General features: G+C 36.2%; 1 protein-coding gene across 2 annotated transcripts in view; it reads right to left on the reverse strand.

Annotated features, from left to right (window-relative positions):
- Positions 1-773: 773 nt before the first annotated feature.
- The window catches only part of prodhb (proline dehydrogenase (oxidase) 1b), a 31,893-nt gene continuing 15,588 nt past the window's right edge, over positions 774-17,078 (reverse strand). For both annotated transcript variants that reach the window (XM_065250948.2, XM_065250946.2), the window contains exons 6-14: positions 16,956-17,072; positions 13,925-13,998; positions 13,169-13,250; positions 12,773-12,865; positions 9,488-9,634; positions 7,344-7,519; positions 6,499-6,597; positions 3,900-3,988; positions 774-1,456 (exon numbers count right to left, since the gene is read on the reverse strand). In XM_065250948.2, the coding sequence (XP_065107020.1) occupies positions 1,266-1,456; positions 3,900-3,988; positions 6,499-6,597; positions 7,344-7,519; positions 9,488-9,634; positions 12,773-12,865; positions 13,169-13,250; positions 13,925-13,998; positions 16,956-17,072 (1,068 nt within the window). In that variant the 3' untranslated portion in view covers positions 774-1,265. The remainder of the gene's footprint in view (positions 1,457-3,899; positions 3,989-6,498; positions 6,598-7,343; positions 7,520-9,487; positions 9,635-12,772; positions 12,866-13,168; positions 13,251-13,924; positions 13,999-16,955; positions 17,073-17,078) is intronic.

Below are 17,078 nucleotides of genomic sequence, written 5' to 3' on the forward strand. Positions count from 1 at the left end.
AATGTATTTAGTACAAATAGTATGCAAATTAAAATGCAGAACAAATTGGAATGTGACAAAAGACTAATGTAAGTTTTATTTTGCAAAGAAAAATGACTAAAGGGCTCTTGATCCATCATGGATTTTCAGCTGAGAATTTGTGCCGTTTACTTTAGAGCAAACCCATTGTCTGAAAATCATTATCTTCAGCTGAATTAATTATGTCTTTTTCCTCATCTTCCCCAAATACTCCACGGGGAAAGAAAATATTAAAGGATAGAGAGGAAGGATAGAAAGCCATCGGTTAAGCAAGAGAGACTTCAGTGCGCAGATAATAAAAGAGGTTATTTAATTTATGCTCTGTATATGCTAAACACTTCATTAGGCTGCAAACTCAACTTTAAATCATCTCATCCAAACATTTTTTTGGAGTTTACGAAGCGTTTCCGAGCATACAGTATAATATCATTCGCAGTGAGGGTGCAAAAATAAAGCTATTTCCATGAAAAAATTGCTTTATTCACATTGAAATTCAATGCAAATTACATGATTTGGCTTGAGCACAAACTAACCACCCTGTTGGAATAAATTACATCTGAAATATAATCTGTTTATACTTTAGCCAAGCTATTGAAAAGCGACAAGACCCGCTGTTATCTACTGTACGCACCGAGCTGAGCAAAGCAAAAACCGTTCGTTCATCTTCCTCAGTCTGAGCACGTATAATGTCACATAAATAAAATATAGTTCAACTTTACTTTTATCCTTGAATTCAAACAGTCATTACCAGATAGTGATGCTGAAGTGTTTATTACTGTTTAAATCATGCTTATATTTTATTATTAGTGCAATTGAGGAATAAAGGTGGGGAATAAAACACAGGGCACATTTAGACATCTGACATTTAAGAAGACACTTTCAGACCCATAAAGGTGCCGTGGAGAGGGATGAAATGAAAAGGATATAAAAAGGAAAAGAGGCAGATAAGAGTGGAAGTATATTAGAGGTATAAAGGAAGAGGGCAGCATTCTGCTCTGCTAAAATACCACAGCTTGGTTATTTATTTTTACAACAAACACTTCACTCTTACTATAATTAATGGTGCTAACTTATAATTAAATCATTTCTTACTTACCAGTTTAACTTAATATAATCTCTCTTTTTTTCAAGTGTGGGGTGAAATATGGCTCATACAACTATTCACCATGGTACTAAATAACGAATTCTGTACACAGTACCTTATAAGCCACATATGTCAGAAGTGCAAAATGTGTGACCTGTGTGTTTTATAAAGCAGGTGTGTGAAACACCTCTCCGCTGGTCAGTCTGCGTATAACCTCCTTCCACAAAAGGTCCCTCTCCATCTGAACCCCTTTCATAACACCATGGTTCTCCTGGGCCCGTCGGGACAAATATGGGATGACTTCATTCACCGGACCGTAAGGAACGTACTTGTACACTGGAAATCCTGCCTGAGCTGCAAATATACAGTAGGGTTTTTTAGTTATTTATGTCATTGACTGACATGTAGATACAGTATAATGCTGTATTATGTAATGCTGTAACATTGTAATAATTTTCATCTTAAGAGCGATTTGTCTTATAATGAAACCTGAAAGTATGCAGTACTTGGAGAAGAAGTACAGTATTCTGCTACTTTTCTAAGTGATCAGACTTGCGAATTTCGTCTAGCAGATTATTGTCTGGCAGTTTTTACACAAACTTTTTGCGAATGGTTTTTGGTAAATGACATTATCGTCACCATGTAAGCCAAATGTACCCTGTCCTCTCCTTAACTACACTGAGAAAAGCAGCATAAAGTTAAAATATCTTGGTTTTGCAAGTCAATTCAACATTCTATTTTAAGTTTCGACCTGTGAATAGTTGACATAACTTAAAACTTTAAAAAATTGAAATTGTTAAGGTCAAAGGGGACATTTTACAAGACTTTTTAAAGATTTCAAATAAATATTTTTGTGTCCCAAGAGTACATATTTGAAGTTTTAGCTAAAAAAAAAAAAACCATATAGATAATTTATTATAACATGTTAAAATTGCCACTTTGTAGGTGTGAGCAAATTTTTTTTTGGGTGTGTCCTTTAAAGTGCAAATATGTTGATCTCTGCACTAAATGGCAGTGCCGTGGTTGGATAGTGCAGATTAAGTGGCGGTATTATCCCCTTCTGACATCACAAGGGGAGCCAACCTTCAATTACCTATTTTTCGCATGATTTCGGAGAATGGTTTATCAAAACTAAGTTACTGGGTTGATCTTTTTCACATTTACTAAATTGATTTTCACTGCAAAAAATTACTTTAAAACTTTGTGTTTTCGTCTTGTTTTCAGTAGAAATATCTAAAAATTCTTACATAAAGATGTATTTTCTTGATTAGCAAAATGACCTAAAAAAAGAAATCTTGTTTTCAGACAAAAAATATACAATTTATGTGAATTAGTGCTTTTTTCAAGATTTTTTTCTTACCCCATTGGCAGATATTTTTGCCTGTTTTAAGCACAAATTCACTTAAATTGAATATTTTTGGTCTAAAAACTAGATTTATTTTCTTATGTCATTTTGCTTATCAAGAAAATGCATCTTAATATAAGAATTATTAGATATTTCTACTGAAAACAAGACAAAAATACTAAGTAAGAAAGTCAATTTATGCAGTGTTTACACTGCAAAAAAATTATTTTCAAGAAAAAAAATGTCTTGTTTTCAGTAAAAATATCTAAAAATTCTTAAATTAAGATGCTTTTCCTTGATGAGCAAAACGACCCAAATAATATCAAAAACATTTCAAATGTAAGTGATTTTGTGCATAAAACAAGCAAAAAAATCGGCCAATGGGGTAAGCAAAAAATCTTGAACATTAAATTCAAGAACAATTTGCGTACCCCATTGGCAGATTTTGTTTTACATCTTGTTTTATGCACAAAATCACTTAAAGCAACACTAAAGAGTTTTTGCTCTTTGCTCCCCCTACAGGTTGGAAGCTGTATTGTCCATTACCACTGTCATAAATAATTTAGCCTACTGCAGCAAAGCTGGATCTGATTGGATTGTAGGTCTGCCATAAAGCAAGTTTTTGTAGTTTTTACTCGAACTACAGGACCGCGATCCGACGGTTGGAAACTTCTTTAGTGCGGTTTTGTCCGATAGAGGGCTGCAAAGCGAATGTGAAAATGCCATTCACACTGTTTCGAGTGGATGAACGACTGAAACTTTTTTGGAAACGTTATTTTAAGGTAAAAAAAACTCTTTGGTGTTGCTTTAAATTTGATATTTTTGGTCTAAAAATTAGACTTATTTCTTGGGTCGTTTGGTAAAAAAATGGTAAGAAAATGTTTTCTTGAAAATAATTTTTTTGCAGTGTATGATATGTCACCTTTAAAGTAGCATAAGATATATGCTGAGTTGACAAAAATGCATTTTTTATAGCGTACCGTCTGTCATATAAAGTTTCCCAAAACATTTTAAAATGCAATTTTGTGACGTCATTAATATACATTGTTTCTTTACATTGTGGCAACGCCATCTCCTGGCCTGACATAATACAGCATTTTTTGTCATTTTCATTGATCTGTACATTAAACTTTTCAAAAATGCTAAGAAAAAAATCATTCTTCATGTACCCAGATATAACAGAGACCAGGGCGAATAAGAAAACACATACTTCACTATACACGTGTAAGGTACAAATAGATGCAACAGCTGCATAACACATTACTTATTTTGAAATATATCTGAATGTTAATGAACTACTGCTCTGTTAAGCATACCATATTTGTTATTGACTTAGCAATGAAAGTTTATAATTGTAAAATATTACTGTAATTTCCAAAACGGCAGATTAATAAAAGCAACAGGCTGTAGCTTTAAAGGTGTCTTTTTAAACAATGTAAGCGTGTGGTTTACCTAAAGGAAAGCTGATTTGGTCACACATTCCCAGGAGCTGGCCGAAGTACACCTTCTTATCTGTGGGAGCCAGACCCATTTCATTCATCCTGTCAGACCATAAACACACACACAGCGCCATCACCGAAAGTGAAAAATGAGAGGACGCTTTTTGGCGAGGTTATTAAAATACAGGATACATTTCACTCGCTGTTCTACTTCCTCCTATCGGTTACAGTCATTATACGCACATGACACATTTTGTCATACTTAGGGTGCAATTAAGTGTGAATGATGTAAAATGATGATAACTGGTGTGAGGTTTACTTTATAAGAATCTCGTCCTGATGACACCCCTGTGACAGAGCATATTAATGACATTTGTCATTGCGTTTATTAAATGAGGTCAAACCCCTAAGGAGTCATTACATAAAGATTAATGTTCTCACATTACAGTGTCCACCGACACAGACTAATTTACTCCCTCAGGCATGTAAAGGTTTCTGGTGATGCAAGAGAGGACCTGATAGTGGAGAATAGAAATTCAAACAACACCATAAAGAAAAAGTCACATCGGAGACTAGCAAATATAGGGTAAAGGACAGAATTGGATAAAGAAATGTAGGATTAAAGTTGATTACGGGAAAATGAATGAAATTAAGTTTGAAGGAAAAGTGCTAGCAACTCCAAGGTCGAAGGTTCGATTCCCAGTGAACACATTATATATTTTAAAATCTGTTTACATATCTAACTCTATTTGGGGGACCAATTTGACATGGATGAGTTTTTGCTCCTTTGGGGATGTCCTCATTCATGCAAAGTATAGTCAAAGTTTATTTAATTGTAAAACTCCAAGAGTTTGCTGTAGCTGACCTGTTAGATCCTTGTGTTAGCAACGCAAAAGTCATGGGTTCGATTCTCAGAGAGCGCATGATATATATTTTAATGTGTGTACTAGGGATGTCAATTTATGCAATTTTTCATATCGATGATTTTTTAAATTAACAATTAATCAATCAATCAATCAATCGAATAATCGTTAACTGTAATAGTGCAATAAGCCTTTACAGCAGTGGCATATACAGCCAATGACATAAAAGTGTGCGTAAAAACGCCAGCTTTCATCTAGCGTGTAGCGCCTTAGCCAGTCAATAATGATGATCAATGATATATGTTGCGAGCGTTCAGAGTGTAACGACAGTCATTTACAGTTATTTAAGATTACATTTTAATCTGTTCATTAAAAACGGCTTCTGGTCGTCTTCCCTGCGTTGCTATGCCAATCTTGCAGGCTTCCCTGAAGAGGGTCTTTGCTTTCAGTATCTTAACCATATTTGCATTTTCTGTATTGGACCCTATCAGATCCACTGCAGATGTCATTTCGTTGCGTTAGCAGCCAGCCTCGTCTCGCATGATGTTAAAAAGCCCAGGTGTGTGTTTGGCATCGAGCATCATTGTGATCATGGCTAGTTTAACTTCTGTGCACTTGTTTCATTTTTTTCACCGGCTGTATGTGCTTGTGCAGGCACCGCACCGCACACACATGCTTGCTTTTTTTGACAAACGTTAAGTTTTATTTATTTAATTCTTATTGACAATTAATCGAAGATTAATTAATTGTTAACATCTTTAGTGTGTACCTATTTAACCGTATTTGGGGGAGAATTTTGTACCAAAAAGTGAGCAAAACTCCTTGGTGGATGTCCTCATCCATTCAAAAAATATAGTCCAAGTTTAATTAATTGTAAAACTGCAGGTTTTTTGTACTCTACTTTGGTAAATCCTTGTGTTAGCAACGCAAAGGTCATGGGTTCGATTCCCAGAGACCACATGACATGTATTTTAATGTGTGTACCTATTTAACCGAATTTGGGGGAGAAATTTGTACACAAAAGTGAGCAAAACCTCCTTTGGGAATCTGTGCTATGAAAATATAGCCAATAAAGTTTTTTAGTTGTCAAAATACTGAATGTTTTCTGTAGTTTACTTGGTAGATCATTGTGGTAGCAACGCAAAGGTCATGGGTTCGATTCCCAGAGAACACATCATGGGGCGGTTTCCCGGACAGAGATTAGCTTATCCCAGGACTAGGCCTTTTTTAACAAACATGCCTTACTAAAAACATTACTTGTGCATTTTAAGGCAAAACAAAGGGCACTGATGTATTTTAAGATATGCAAGTGCAAGTTCTTTTCAGTTTGGACAGCTCTTACATTTATTTTAGTCTAGGACTAATCTTTTCCCTGTCCGGGAAACCGGTGTGTATACCTACTTAACCATATTTGGGGGAGAAATTTGTACCCAAAAGTTAGCAAAACCAGAGAAAACATCCATGGGGATGTCCTCATCCATGCTATAAAAATAGTCTGTTTATTTCATTGTAAAACTGCAGAAAGTTTTCTGACTTTGTAGATCATTGCATTAGCAACAACATAAGGGTCTTGGCAGGGAACAGACATACTGATAAAATCTATAGCTTGAATAAGTTGGATAATGCATACATGTTTTCTGTAAATGTTATGTTTTAGTATTTACTATAGTAAATTTATAGAAGATTCCTATTTAGATAACCAATTAAACGTGTGTGTGTGTTACAGAGAGACAGAAAAACCCATCATACCTTTTGAGTGTGTGTTTAACTGTATCTAGGTTGTGTGATGCCACCATAACATTTGCTTTCTTGTTCAGCTCGATCTCTTCCAGCACATAATCCAGACATCTGAAAGACAGCAGTGGCTCATACATCAGCGGGCTTTAGCTCTGAACTCGTAGCCAAAACATTTAGTTGACGGTTGACCGCCGAACACAGAAGCTTCTGAAAAGACGTGATTTATTTTGAAAGCTGTCAGAAATTGCTTTAATCATAAGAGGCTTACCTAGGACGAGATAAGCCAAAAGTCTAGATACATCTATCTTTTATGCGAAACCTTCTGTCAGCAGATAGACTGTTTCAATGAAGCACATTTCACGGTGAGTGTGATGCACAGATAAGGATGCGCCGTGACATCACTCAGAAACTACATGGATGTCTATGTAATCTTCAAATCAGTCTGACCTTACATTTTTCTTTCCGAATCGTTTTTGCACAAAGTGCATTCTGGGTCGGTGACGTGTAATGGTCACGAAAATGTGTTTACCTAACTAACCCTATATGGGGGACAAAAAAATAGTTTACCATAGTAAATATAATGGTATCTACTATACTCCCACCTCTCAGATCGTCTTTATTTTGATCTTTTTTGTTTTGTTTATATTCGGGGTACCCTTTAAGCATTGCATTGGATTATTATATTTGTGTGATGTGGGTATTGGATAAAATAGTTAATGTCTGTAAAGACGTTTTAGATGGGTGATCAGGATGCCATCTAAAAAAAAATTGTCAGTGTAGAAGTTAAGGGCTGACAGTAAGACTTTGCGAACTCAGAAATTGACATAAAAACGGAAAAAGTTTTGAAAGTTTTGTACCTGTGATACATTCTGTTAGTAGACTGGTAGTCAGGGTTGATGGGGTCTTCATATCCAATCTCAGCTGCTCGGATCCTCTCCTGGTACATGTATGCCCCCCTTACCAATTTAGCAGCGAAACACCAGCCCTCTCTCCTCGATAGCTCAACATCCATGGACACATTATCAAACGCCTCCTAAACTCAGAGAATCAAACACTTCAGACACTTAAAAGTCACTTTTTTATCACTATGTGTTTAATTACAACTGTTATACGTAACTTAATTGGTTTAAAAGAAAATGTACAATTAATGTTCAATGTCTCATTATTTTACCATGATTCATGGTAAGATAGTCTCTGAGTCTCTGTGGATCGAGTGTCCGTGGATCGCGCACGCGTCTTAACAAACGGGGAGACGCGAACACGATCCGCGGAGGCTTGCGTTGAAGACCAATGGGCGAGTAACAGAGCCTTCAACCATAGCTTTCAAATTGAGAAATTAGGTCGCATATGCAGGCTGCATACATCATCAAGCCTGGTTTATTTAAGTTAACTGAGCATTACATTCGCAAGTCATAAGCATATTACAACAATTTATGATTAACAAAGAATAATTATTATATTATAATAGTTTATATTCTGAAATAAGACAGTATTGATGACGTATGCAGCCTACGAATGCGACCTCCAAAAGCAGCAGCCTGCCGACTGAGAAACGGCCAATGACTGCTGGTGTTGCCAGATTGGGTGTATTTTCCGCTACATATTAAGGCCTGTTTACAGTGTGTTTTAGTCAGGTTTTTGCTTAGAAGGCTCTACAGAAATCTGGCACCCAATTGAACAAAGTTAAACTAAAAGAGCGTGCCGTTCACAGACACCAGAATGAACGAGTTCATACTAACGGCCATCTGCAGAAATATAGTACGTTCAGTTCATGTTCGGGGTTTTTAGGCAAAAATGCAACTTCTGTTTTAACTTCTGTATATTCGGCAGTTTTGCAACAACGGACCAAATAGCTTTTCTCACGTCTTTCTCCGCTGCCATTACTGAACTACAACTCAAACTGATGCACGACCTCAACGTCATCGTTCTTAGCCACTCCCCTCCGTTAACTGATTGGACATGCAAATTTGTGCAGGAGAAAACGAAACTCTACACAGCAGTCCCAGACGTAGTACTGAAGCGAAATGAAAATTAAGTGGAAGCACGTAGGAGGGCGGAGCCAGGCTATCGTAACTTAGGCCGTAGGACCTACGCACAACTATAATGAGCACTTTAGATCTGTTCGTGTTGCATCAGATTACTTTATACGCATTATTTATGCAGCGTTGAGAATTACAACCAATCACAGTCGTGCCTGTTGAGCAGATGATTGTAATGGCCAACCTGATTGTAACGGCCAAAATGAGTTTATTTTTTGCAAATTAAAGAATTTGGTTAATGCGTGCATCAACAGCGTGCAGATGCAAATAAGAGATTCATTGTCATTGTCAAAAAGTCAAATTTATTTGCAGTTTAATTAATCGCCTTTTCATTTATGCATGAAACAGAAACCTAATAATTTATAAACGTTCTCAGCTTGTTAATATGCTGTGCAAAAACATAATTTTTAAATGTATTCTAATCTAAGTTTGTGCAATTACATTTATGTCATAATTTTGTTTTATGTTCCATATATATATATATATATATATATATATATATATATATATATATATATATATATATATATATATATATATTGCCCACCCAGGATATCTGTCAGCCTACCCTTCTATAGCTGGCAAGAACCAGCCCTGCTAGCAGCCAGCAAACAAAACCAAGAACACTTTAACCTTGGCTAACATTATAAGCTACAAAGTTTTAGTAAGTAACTTTGGATAAAGAAGACTACCAAATCAATAAATGTGAACATTTGTGTGTTGGATGTGTTTACATTGTTACTGCGTTTTAAATGATGTTGGTTTTGAAGTTGCAGTGTATAAATGTAAAATCACAGATACATACTGACAAATAGAAAGCATTTACTTTAAAGAATCCACCCATATGACTTCAGATAAATCCCAAACCAACGTCAAATGTTCCACGGTAACACTTCACATACGTGTCAGACATTTATGTGTGTGTGTGTACATGTGTGTGTGAAAGAGAGAGACAGGCTTACTTTGAGGTAGCACTGATAGGTGTTGAAAACAACAGCTTTGTCTCGGTTGAAAATCCTTTGCATCTCCACGGTGAGTCGGCTGATAGCAGGCTGGAAATACGTCTGTTCAGCATCCACCATCAACCTAACACCATTTTCCACAGCGTGCTATTCGACAAACATAAGAAACATGCAGTGTGTATTTAACAGAGTTGGGGAAGCTACTTTGAATCTGTAGTTAAATTAGCTACTTATCAGTAGAAGTAGTTAAACTACAGGCAAGCTACCCATCCTAAAAAAATGTATTAGCTATAAGTTACTATTAGAAAGTGGGTAGCTACATTAAAACTACTATTTTATTTTTTTTACAATGACATTATATTATAAATAAGTGAATATAATTTTTAATGAAGAATGTTTTAAGGGGTTTAAAACCAGTGGGGGCCGGGAAAAGATCGCAGCGATTACCAAATAGCAACATGACCCAACTTCCAACAATCCAGGAAAGTTTAAGTCTAAGTTTAAGTCTTTGCCCTACTCAATGGATGATTTTAAGTCTATCCCTACCTTTTTTTTTTATTTCAGAAGCCGTCTCACTCAGATATACGTCTGAGTTCTAAATATTGATATTTTTCTTACAAAATTGCATCAATTGCCCTCAGAAGGCCTTTATTAACCCCTTACAGCCATGAGATTTATTCTGTAAAAGGATGGATGCACATTTTGGGCTTCAATATCAGAAGCATCATTTTCTACCATTATGAAAGAGCCAGGACATTTCCTAGTAGAATTTAGATTGTGTTCGTCTGAAAGATGATAATCATATACATCTCGGATGGCTTTAGGGTGAGTAAATCATGGTTCATTTTTCGCTGAACTATCCCTTTAACTTTTATCCCTGCCAGCATTTAAAAAAAGGTTGCCAGCCAGCTCCAGCATTTTTTATGATTTTCACAAAAGTTTAAACATATAGCGGAAGATTTTCTTTTTCCGGGTGGATCATCGAGACTATTGGTCATCCCAGTTGTCAATCATTATGGCGATATGTTTATGAAAGGCCGTCGTACGTCCTCATCCCTAAGTTCACTTTCTGCGCATGCGCACGTTCAGGTGTACATGTGTGGTGGGCTACGGTTTTAGCCATTCATTGAAGCTCCCGTTCTCATCGTGTTTTTTCAAAATGTCTGAGGGTCGCTAGAGAAAAAATGTTTACGGATTGTATGACAAGAAGAGAAAGGCCTATAAAGAAAGAAACAAGACCTGAGTGTTTTTGGGAGAATATTTTACACAGGTTGGGCTTCCCACTGATGCCTCAGTCACAAAGTTTCTACTCGACAGGTAAAGTTTGGCATGCTTTTTGCAGAAATCCATTTAAAATCACTGAAAGTAAAAGTTGATGTAAGCTATGATTAGCGATGCTAACCCTGGCACAAATCACAAACCGCGCAGACATGGTAAACAAGCCATGCCGGCAACAACTTGTAAACAGAGCGTGCACGGCTTGTGCATGCTCGGTCTCGTGCACATGTTAATAGGCGTTCCCTCTCGGGAGAAGGAAGAGTGTTGAGAAGTATCTGGTATACCTGGTGGATAATAGCGGTGTTGTGGAAAGTCTGAAATACTCGTCATTGGCAGCGAAGCGTTTTCTTTTAATTGACAAAATAACTAGTCAATGGCGGCGAAAGAGTTAATGCACCCAATTCCAAGTAGAACTACTGTTAAAATTAAATGTAACAATTTTATTTTATTTGTTACTTAAAAGCAAGGCTTTCAACCGGTTCACGGAACGAAAACAAACACCAGAAACTCTTGATGTTTTGCAAGGAACAAAAACAAAACCAGAAACTTTCAAAAATATATGTTCCGGAACAGAAAGGTTTATTTAAAATAATGGTAACCGGTTAATACAGTAATTTTGTTTCGTTCTTTGACAAGATTTCTGTGCAGTATGACTCGGTGAAGTTCACTTCTGGTCGTCGTTGACTCATCAGAGAAATTAGAAGCTTGGCACCAGCAAGTAGTCTACTCAAGCCAAAGTCTTTAATGTTCAATCATAAGAGGTAAATATTATAGGCTACCAAGTATCTCAAGATGTTTGTTTTAAATACTAATTAGTGGTGTAACGGATCGCAGTTGATCCGAGATCTGTACAGATCACGACCCACGGTTCGGCTCGCATGCGATTTGCGGATTAATACACAAATTTAAATAGGGTGAAAGTTGATCATTTGCACGTGTTTCAAAGGCTTGCAAATGTTAACACTTAAATGATTTTAAACAATTTAACCGCAAAAAGGCGCTAAAGTGAGTAAATTTTCTGTACTCAAAGACGCACATGCGGTTAAATGTGTCCGGTCCAACTCAAATCAAACGTGATCATCCCTATGCCCTTCGAAGATCAGAACTCTTGATGTATAAACTTGAGAGAGAGTTGCGCTACTGTGTCTCATACTGTAGTCCATTAAAATACATTTTCCCGAAGTGCTATTTGGAATTCGTCCTCCTCCTGTGTGTGTGTGAGTGTTTAAGTGCACTCAAAAGTGGATACACGGAGAGACGCATTTCAAAAACCAAGCGAACAATCTTTCTTTTCTTGACAGGACACATTCAAACAAATTATCTCGAAATACCACAGTATTAAAAAAAAACATTTATTTAAGTTGTTTGCCAATAAACGACATGGCAGAAATTGTCCTTGTCTTAATTCATGTGTAATGCTGAAACAAATGTAGGCAAGTCAGAATTACAGTTATGCCGCTTACATAATGTAGCCTTTTTTAATGTTTGATGACAAGATAGAGACTAGAGGAAAATTATGTAGACTAATAATTTAAAGTCCTAATAATCAGCCTACTTTTTTGTATGTCCCACAGCTGACATGGAACGTTATTAACCGGTTCAGGAACTATTTTTGTTCTAACCGGTTCAGGAACGTCAATGTTAGGGTTGAACCGAAAACCGGAAACGTTAAAATACTGTTTCTGTTCGGAACGAACCAATTGGGAAAAAAATCTGGTTTAAAGTCCTGCTTAAAAGCAAAGAAACAGAAAACATGAAGTCCACCGTGAATCACACAGCATCGCAGTGGCCTTTCACAGCACGACATTAACCCGATGCATGTTTCTCACATCAAGCTGACGGGGTGGAACAGATCTTCATCCTCTACACTCGACTGAAGGCTTTCTTAAAATACATCTCTCTTACTTTCTTTGCCCATGACTGTCTGTTAAACCATGACCTTCTGACACTTCACATGAATAGTCCAATGTAAAAGAAAAAAAGGAGGAACACAGTCTATAAATGCACCTTAGCCAAGACGTCCATTCGCTGAAGCATTCGCTTCATCTGTTTTTCCTCCTCCTCTGTGAATTTAGACAGAAGAGACTCCAGCTGACCTCTCTGTTCAAACAAAAAGTTATTTTTGCAGTTCCATTAGACGAGAGAGAAATGAGACATTTACCTTTAATGCATGCTATTACACGAGGACATTTTCTGTGCTTTACGACAAAGTCCTCTTGTAAACAGCCATGTTTCTCTTGCAGGCACAATTCCAGACATGTCTTTATTATCCAATTACTTGGAAAAACTCAAAACTGCTATGTGCGCCCTGCAGTGTTTATGGAACCAATTTGATGGCACGAAATCGATAACTCTCTTAATTTATGCTGTGGTTAAAGGATCTGTTTCTTGCCGTCTGCCTACCTGTAGATTCGGGACAACTAGGAGATTGGATATCTGCATTCTGTCGTCAATTAGACCGTTCCAGTCCAGTATGTCAACGATACTTGGAACCAAAAACAAGTAAAAATTTAAGCATGTTTATTTAAAGGGTATATATCATGAAAATCTGACTTCCATTTCCATTTTTAAGTACCATAATTGGGTCCCCAGTGTTTCTATCAACCTACACAATGTGATAAAGATCAACCCAGTAACTTAGTTTTGGTAAACCATTCTCTGCAAGCATGTGAAAAAAATAGCTCATTGAAATTTGGCTCCCCTTATGATGTCAGAAGGGGAAAATACTGCCCCTTAATCTGCACTATCCAAACACCACACTGCCATTTAGTGCAGAGATCAGCTCATGTGGCAATTTTAAAATGTTTTAATAAATCATCTATGTGGTATTTTGAGCTAAAACTTCTCATACGTTCTCTGGGGACACCAAAGACTTATTTTGCATCTAAATAAAGTCTTGTTAAATGTCCCATTTAAGCTAAATTTTCATTGGTCAATTCTACCAAGCAAATTCTCTAAGTGCTCTTATATGAGGTTACACGCGCACTTTATTTTAATAATACCGTTTAGATACTCGCTGGGGTTCGAGTATGGTGGGTTGCATGGGCAATCTTTAAGTAATTCTCTACGCTTCTTAAGTTAACTTCATTGTCTGCTATTGATTTAGCAGATTTATAAGTCTGAGTGTCAGAAGAGCTACGGGAAACGGGCATTTCTCACCCGGATAAGTGCAGCCGTCCATCAGAGAAGCAGCTCTGAATGTTTCCTTCAGCTCCCAGACTGGCTAGACATGCCTGCAAACACACACAGACAAATGAACAAACAAACAAAGACAATTCTGCTATTGTTTACTTACCCTCACGGCTGTCCAAACTCATATGGCTTTTTTACCCTTTGCAAACTGCAATAAACAACTTTTGAAGAATGTTACGGTGACTGTACAGCATACAGTGACCATTGGGCCTGTAAGGGTCCCGAAAGAACAAATAAACACTATGAAAGTAGACCATACGACATGAAAACTATATAAGCGTAAACCCACACTTTAAAACTAAATCCAGCATGAAGTTAAAACAACTTGGTTTTGCAAGTCAATTCAACCTTATATTTTGGGTTTTGACCAGTGAAAAGTTAACATAACTTATAAAACAAGCTGAAATTGTTTAAAGAGCAACAATTATCTGATTTACGATTTTACATTTCCTTGTGTATTAGTACATGTTAATGATATGCAAAAGATACAAACCCCAAAGTAAACATCCAGGACCCCATATTCATTTTTTATAAAGATTGGAAGAGCTAGGACATTGATCGTATGAAATGTTATCGTATGAAAAAGGATGGGCATATGTAACTCGGGTGGCTTCAGGGTGAGTAAATCTTGGAGTAATTTTAATTTTTGGCCAAACTGTCCCTTTAATTTGTTAAGTAAAAGTAACATAAAAACACATGTTGATTTGACAAACTGCTGCTTTTTTCTGCATAGCATCATCCCACCCTAATGTAAAAAATATTGATTGAGTAAGGCCATGTCAAAAGTATGTAGTTTTTTTATTAGTGCTGTGCAAAGATTAATCGCGATTAATGGCATACAAAATAAAAGTGATTTTTGGCATAATATATGAGTTTGTGCTGTGTATAGTTATTATGTATATTAGACCACGCACAATACATATATATTTATTTATTTCAGAATTTTTTTTATATGTATTTTTTTATTTTTATATAATATAGAATATATAAAAATATAAATAAATATATGAAGAGTTTGGTTCCAAAACACAATAAAGGCCGTTTTTGAAAAAAAATGAGTTACTGCCAAAATCAGTATTATATCAGGTCAGTATTTAAAAGTAAATTCTTAATTTTATGCAAAATCCAATATCCGCCGTGTTATTCTGTCATCTTTTCTATTCAAAACACAATAAACGGCACTCCTCCTTTTCGACAAACTGCAATAAATCCGCTCCACAAATTACAGCGCACCATTCCACGCAATGTAAACAAACAATGGCGGCGCGTTGAGTACACAGAGTCCTAGTTTTCCTCATCTACTTCGTACTTCGTGATCAACAAACAAACAAAAACGAAATAATACTTTAATAGCATTAATAAAGCTGTGGAAACGTAAGCCATCAACATCTAATAATTTACGCGAGAGGCACTCGGAAGACGATCTCTTGTTCTCCCGACAGCATCTAGCTTCTCTCGTGCTAACACATTGACCCCAGGGGATCTTATGAAAAACTTTTCATAATTTGACTCAAAGTCAACGAGAATCACAGCTGATCGCTGTGAAAAATGTTAAGCGACGACGTCAAGTATAACCGCGCAGCAATGACAGTGTTCCTAATATGACAAAGTAAGTGTTTTGATTACATTGATTGAATAAATTTATAGAATTTGAATGAATGTGAGTGTATTTATGTATACATAATAATTACACAGCACACACACATGATTTTTATGCCAAAAATCACTTTTATTTTGTATGCCATTAATCGCGATTAATCTTTGCCCAGCACTATTTTTTATATTTCAAACCTTTAAGCAGTAATAATAATGCAGTGACTGTAATTTATTAATTTGTGACAAAAGTATGCAGCAAACCTGAGAGCAAACCTCATTTTTTATATAATTTTATTAATAAAATAATATTATATTGCATAATTTTTATTTATTACAATAAATCTAAACCGCTATAACAAATTTATTTAATATTTTCATCCTCCAGACAACCAAAAAAATGCAAGGGTTATATTCATTTGAAAAGGGCTGTGCAGGTACTCTTAAAGCACAAATTCACTTAAATGTTATCTTTTTTGTTTAAAAAGAAACGTATTTTCCTAGGTCATTTCGCTCATCAAAAAAATGCATCTTCATTTAAAAAATGTTGTACTGAAAAAAAACTTTAAAGTCTTTTTTTGCAGTTCTGGATTCCACAGACAGGGTCATATATTTCAAGTCATGCAATAGCTTTGTCTAACCATTGATGTCAACCGGTATACAGTACGTAAAACTATTTAAACATTAGCATTAAATTTGAGCACTCTTTCCTTATACAAAGCTTTCAGAAAGCTTCAGCGTAATTTTACAGTAGTTTTTGTACATGTACGCAAATGTACATGCACGGTCGAACACACATCCTTGCAAAGTATCGTTTATTTGACTCCTACGTGTACACAGGCGTTCAACGCATACGCATTGGGACAAAATGCAATTCATCTCCTGGGCTACATAATACATTTTCCTCACACGAAAAATTGGACACAGACCCTCGCGTGCACGTTAAAAGTACGCTTGACAGGCCCTGTTCACAGTTTATTTTGTAGTAAAACAGCAGAATTATCATTGTGTAAAAGTGGCATGCTTGATCATTTGCTAAAAATAAACATAAATAACATCTGCAAAGTAATGACAGCGTAAATGTGCTTATGTATTTAATAAGATACGATTACAGGTTTGAACCCCACAGGGTGCAATCTTTGTGTTATCATTAATGTACCTTTAAGAAAGACCTATATGGAGATTACTATGTTTTACATTTTTATCTATTGTCATGTCAATTATTAAATACCACTAAAATAATCATGAATTCAACTCATGTTGGTATATAGCTGTTGCAGCAGATAATCTCGCTCGCTGTGGGTCAGATTTGTCACGGGTGCTATACAGAGTCAATGCAATATTAAACAAGGTGTAGTGTCTGTGAATCTTTATGCTTTGGCCGCAGTTTGAACCCATATTGTACCTGCATTCGCTCTAGATCCAGTTTCTGCTGCAGAACCTCCAAACCCTCATTGCCCTGTTTGGCTGCCAGGAAACTAAAGAAACGCCTCCATTTCACCAACACCTCCGAGAGCTGGAGCTACAG

This window comes from Paramisgurnus dabryanus, chromosome 5 (genome assembly GCF_030506205.2).
Source record: "Paramisgurnus dabryanus chromosome 5, PD_genome_1.1, whole genome shotgun sequence".
In the NCBI taxonomy this organism is placed as follows: Eukaryota; Metazoa; Chordata; class Actinopteri; order Cypriniformes; family Cobitidae; genus Paramisgurnus; species Paramisgurnus dabryanus.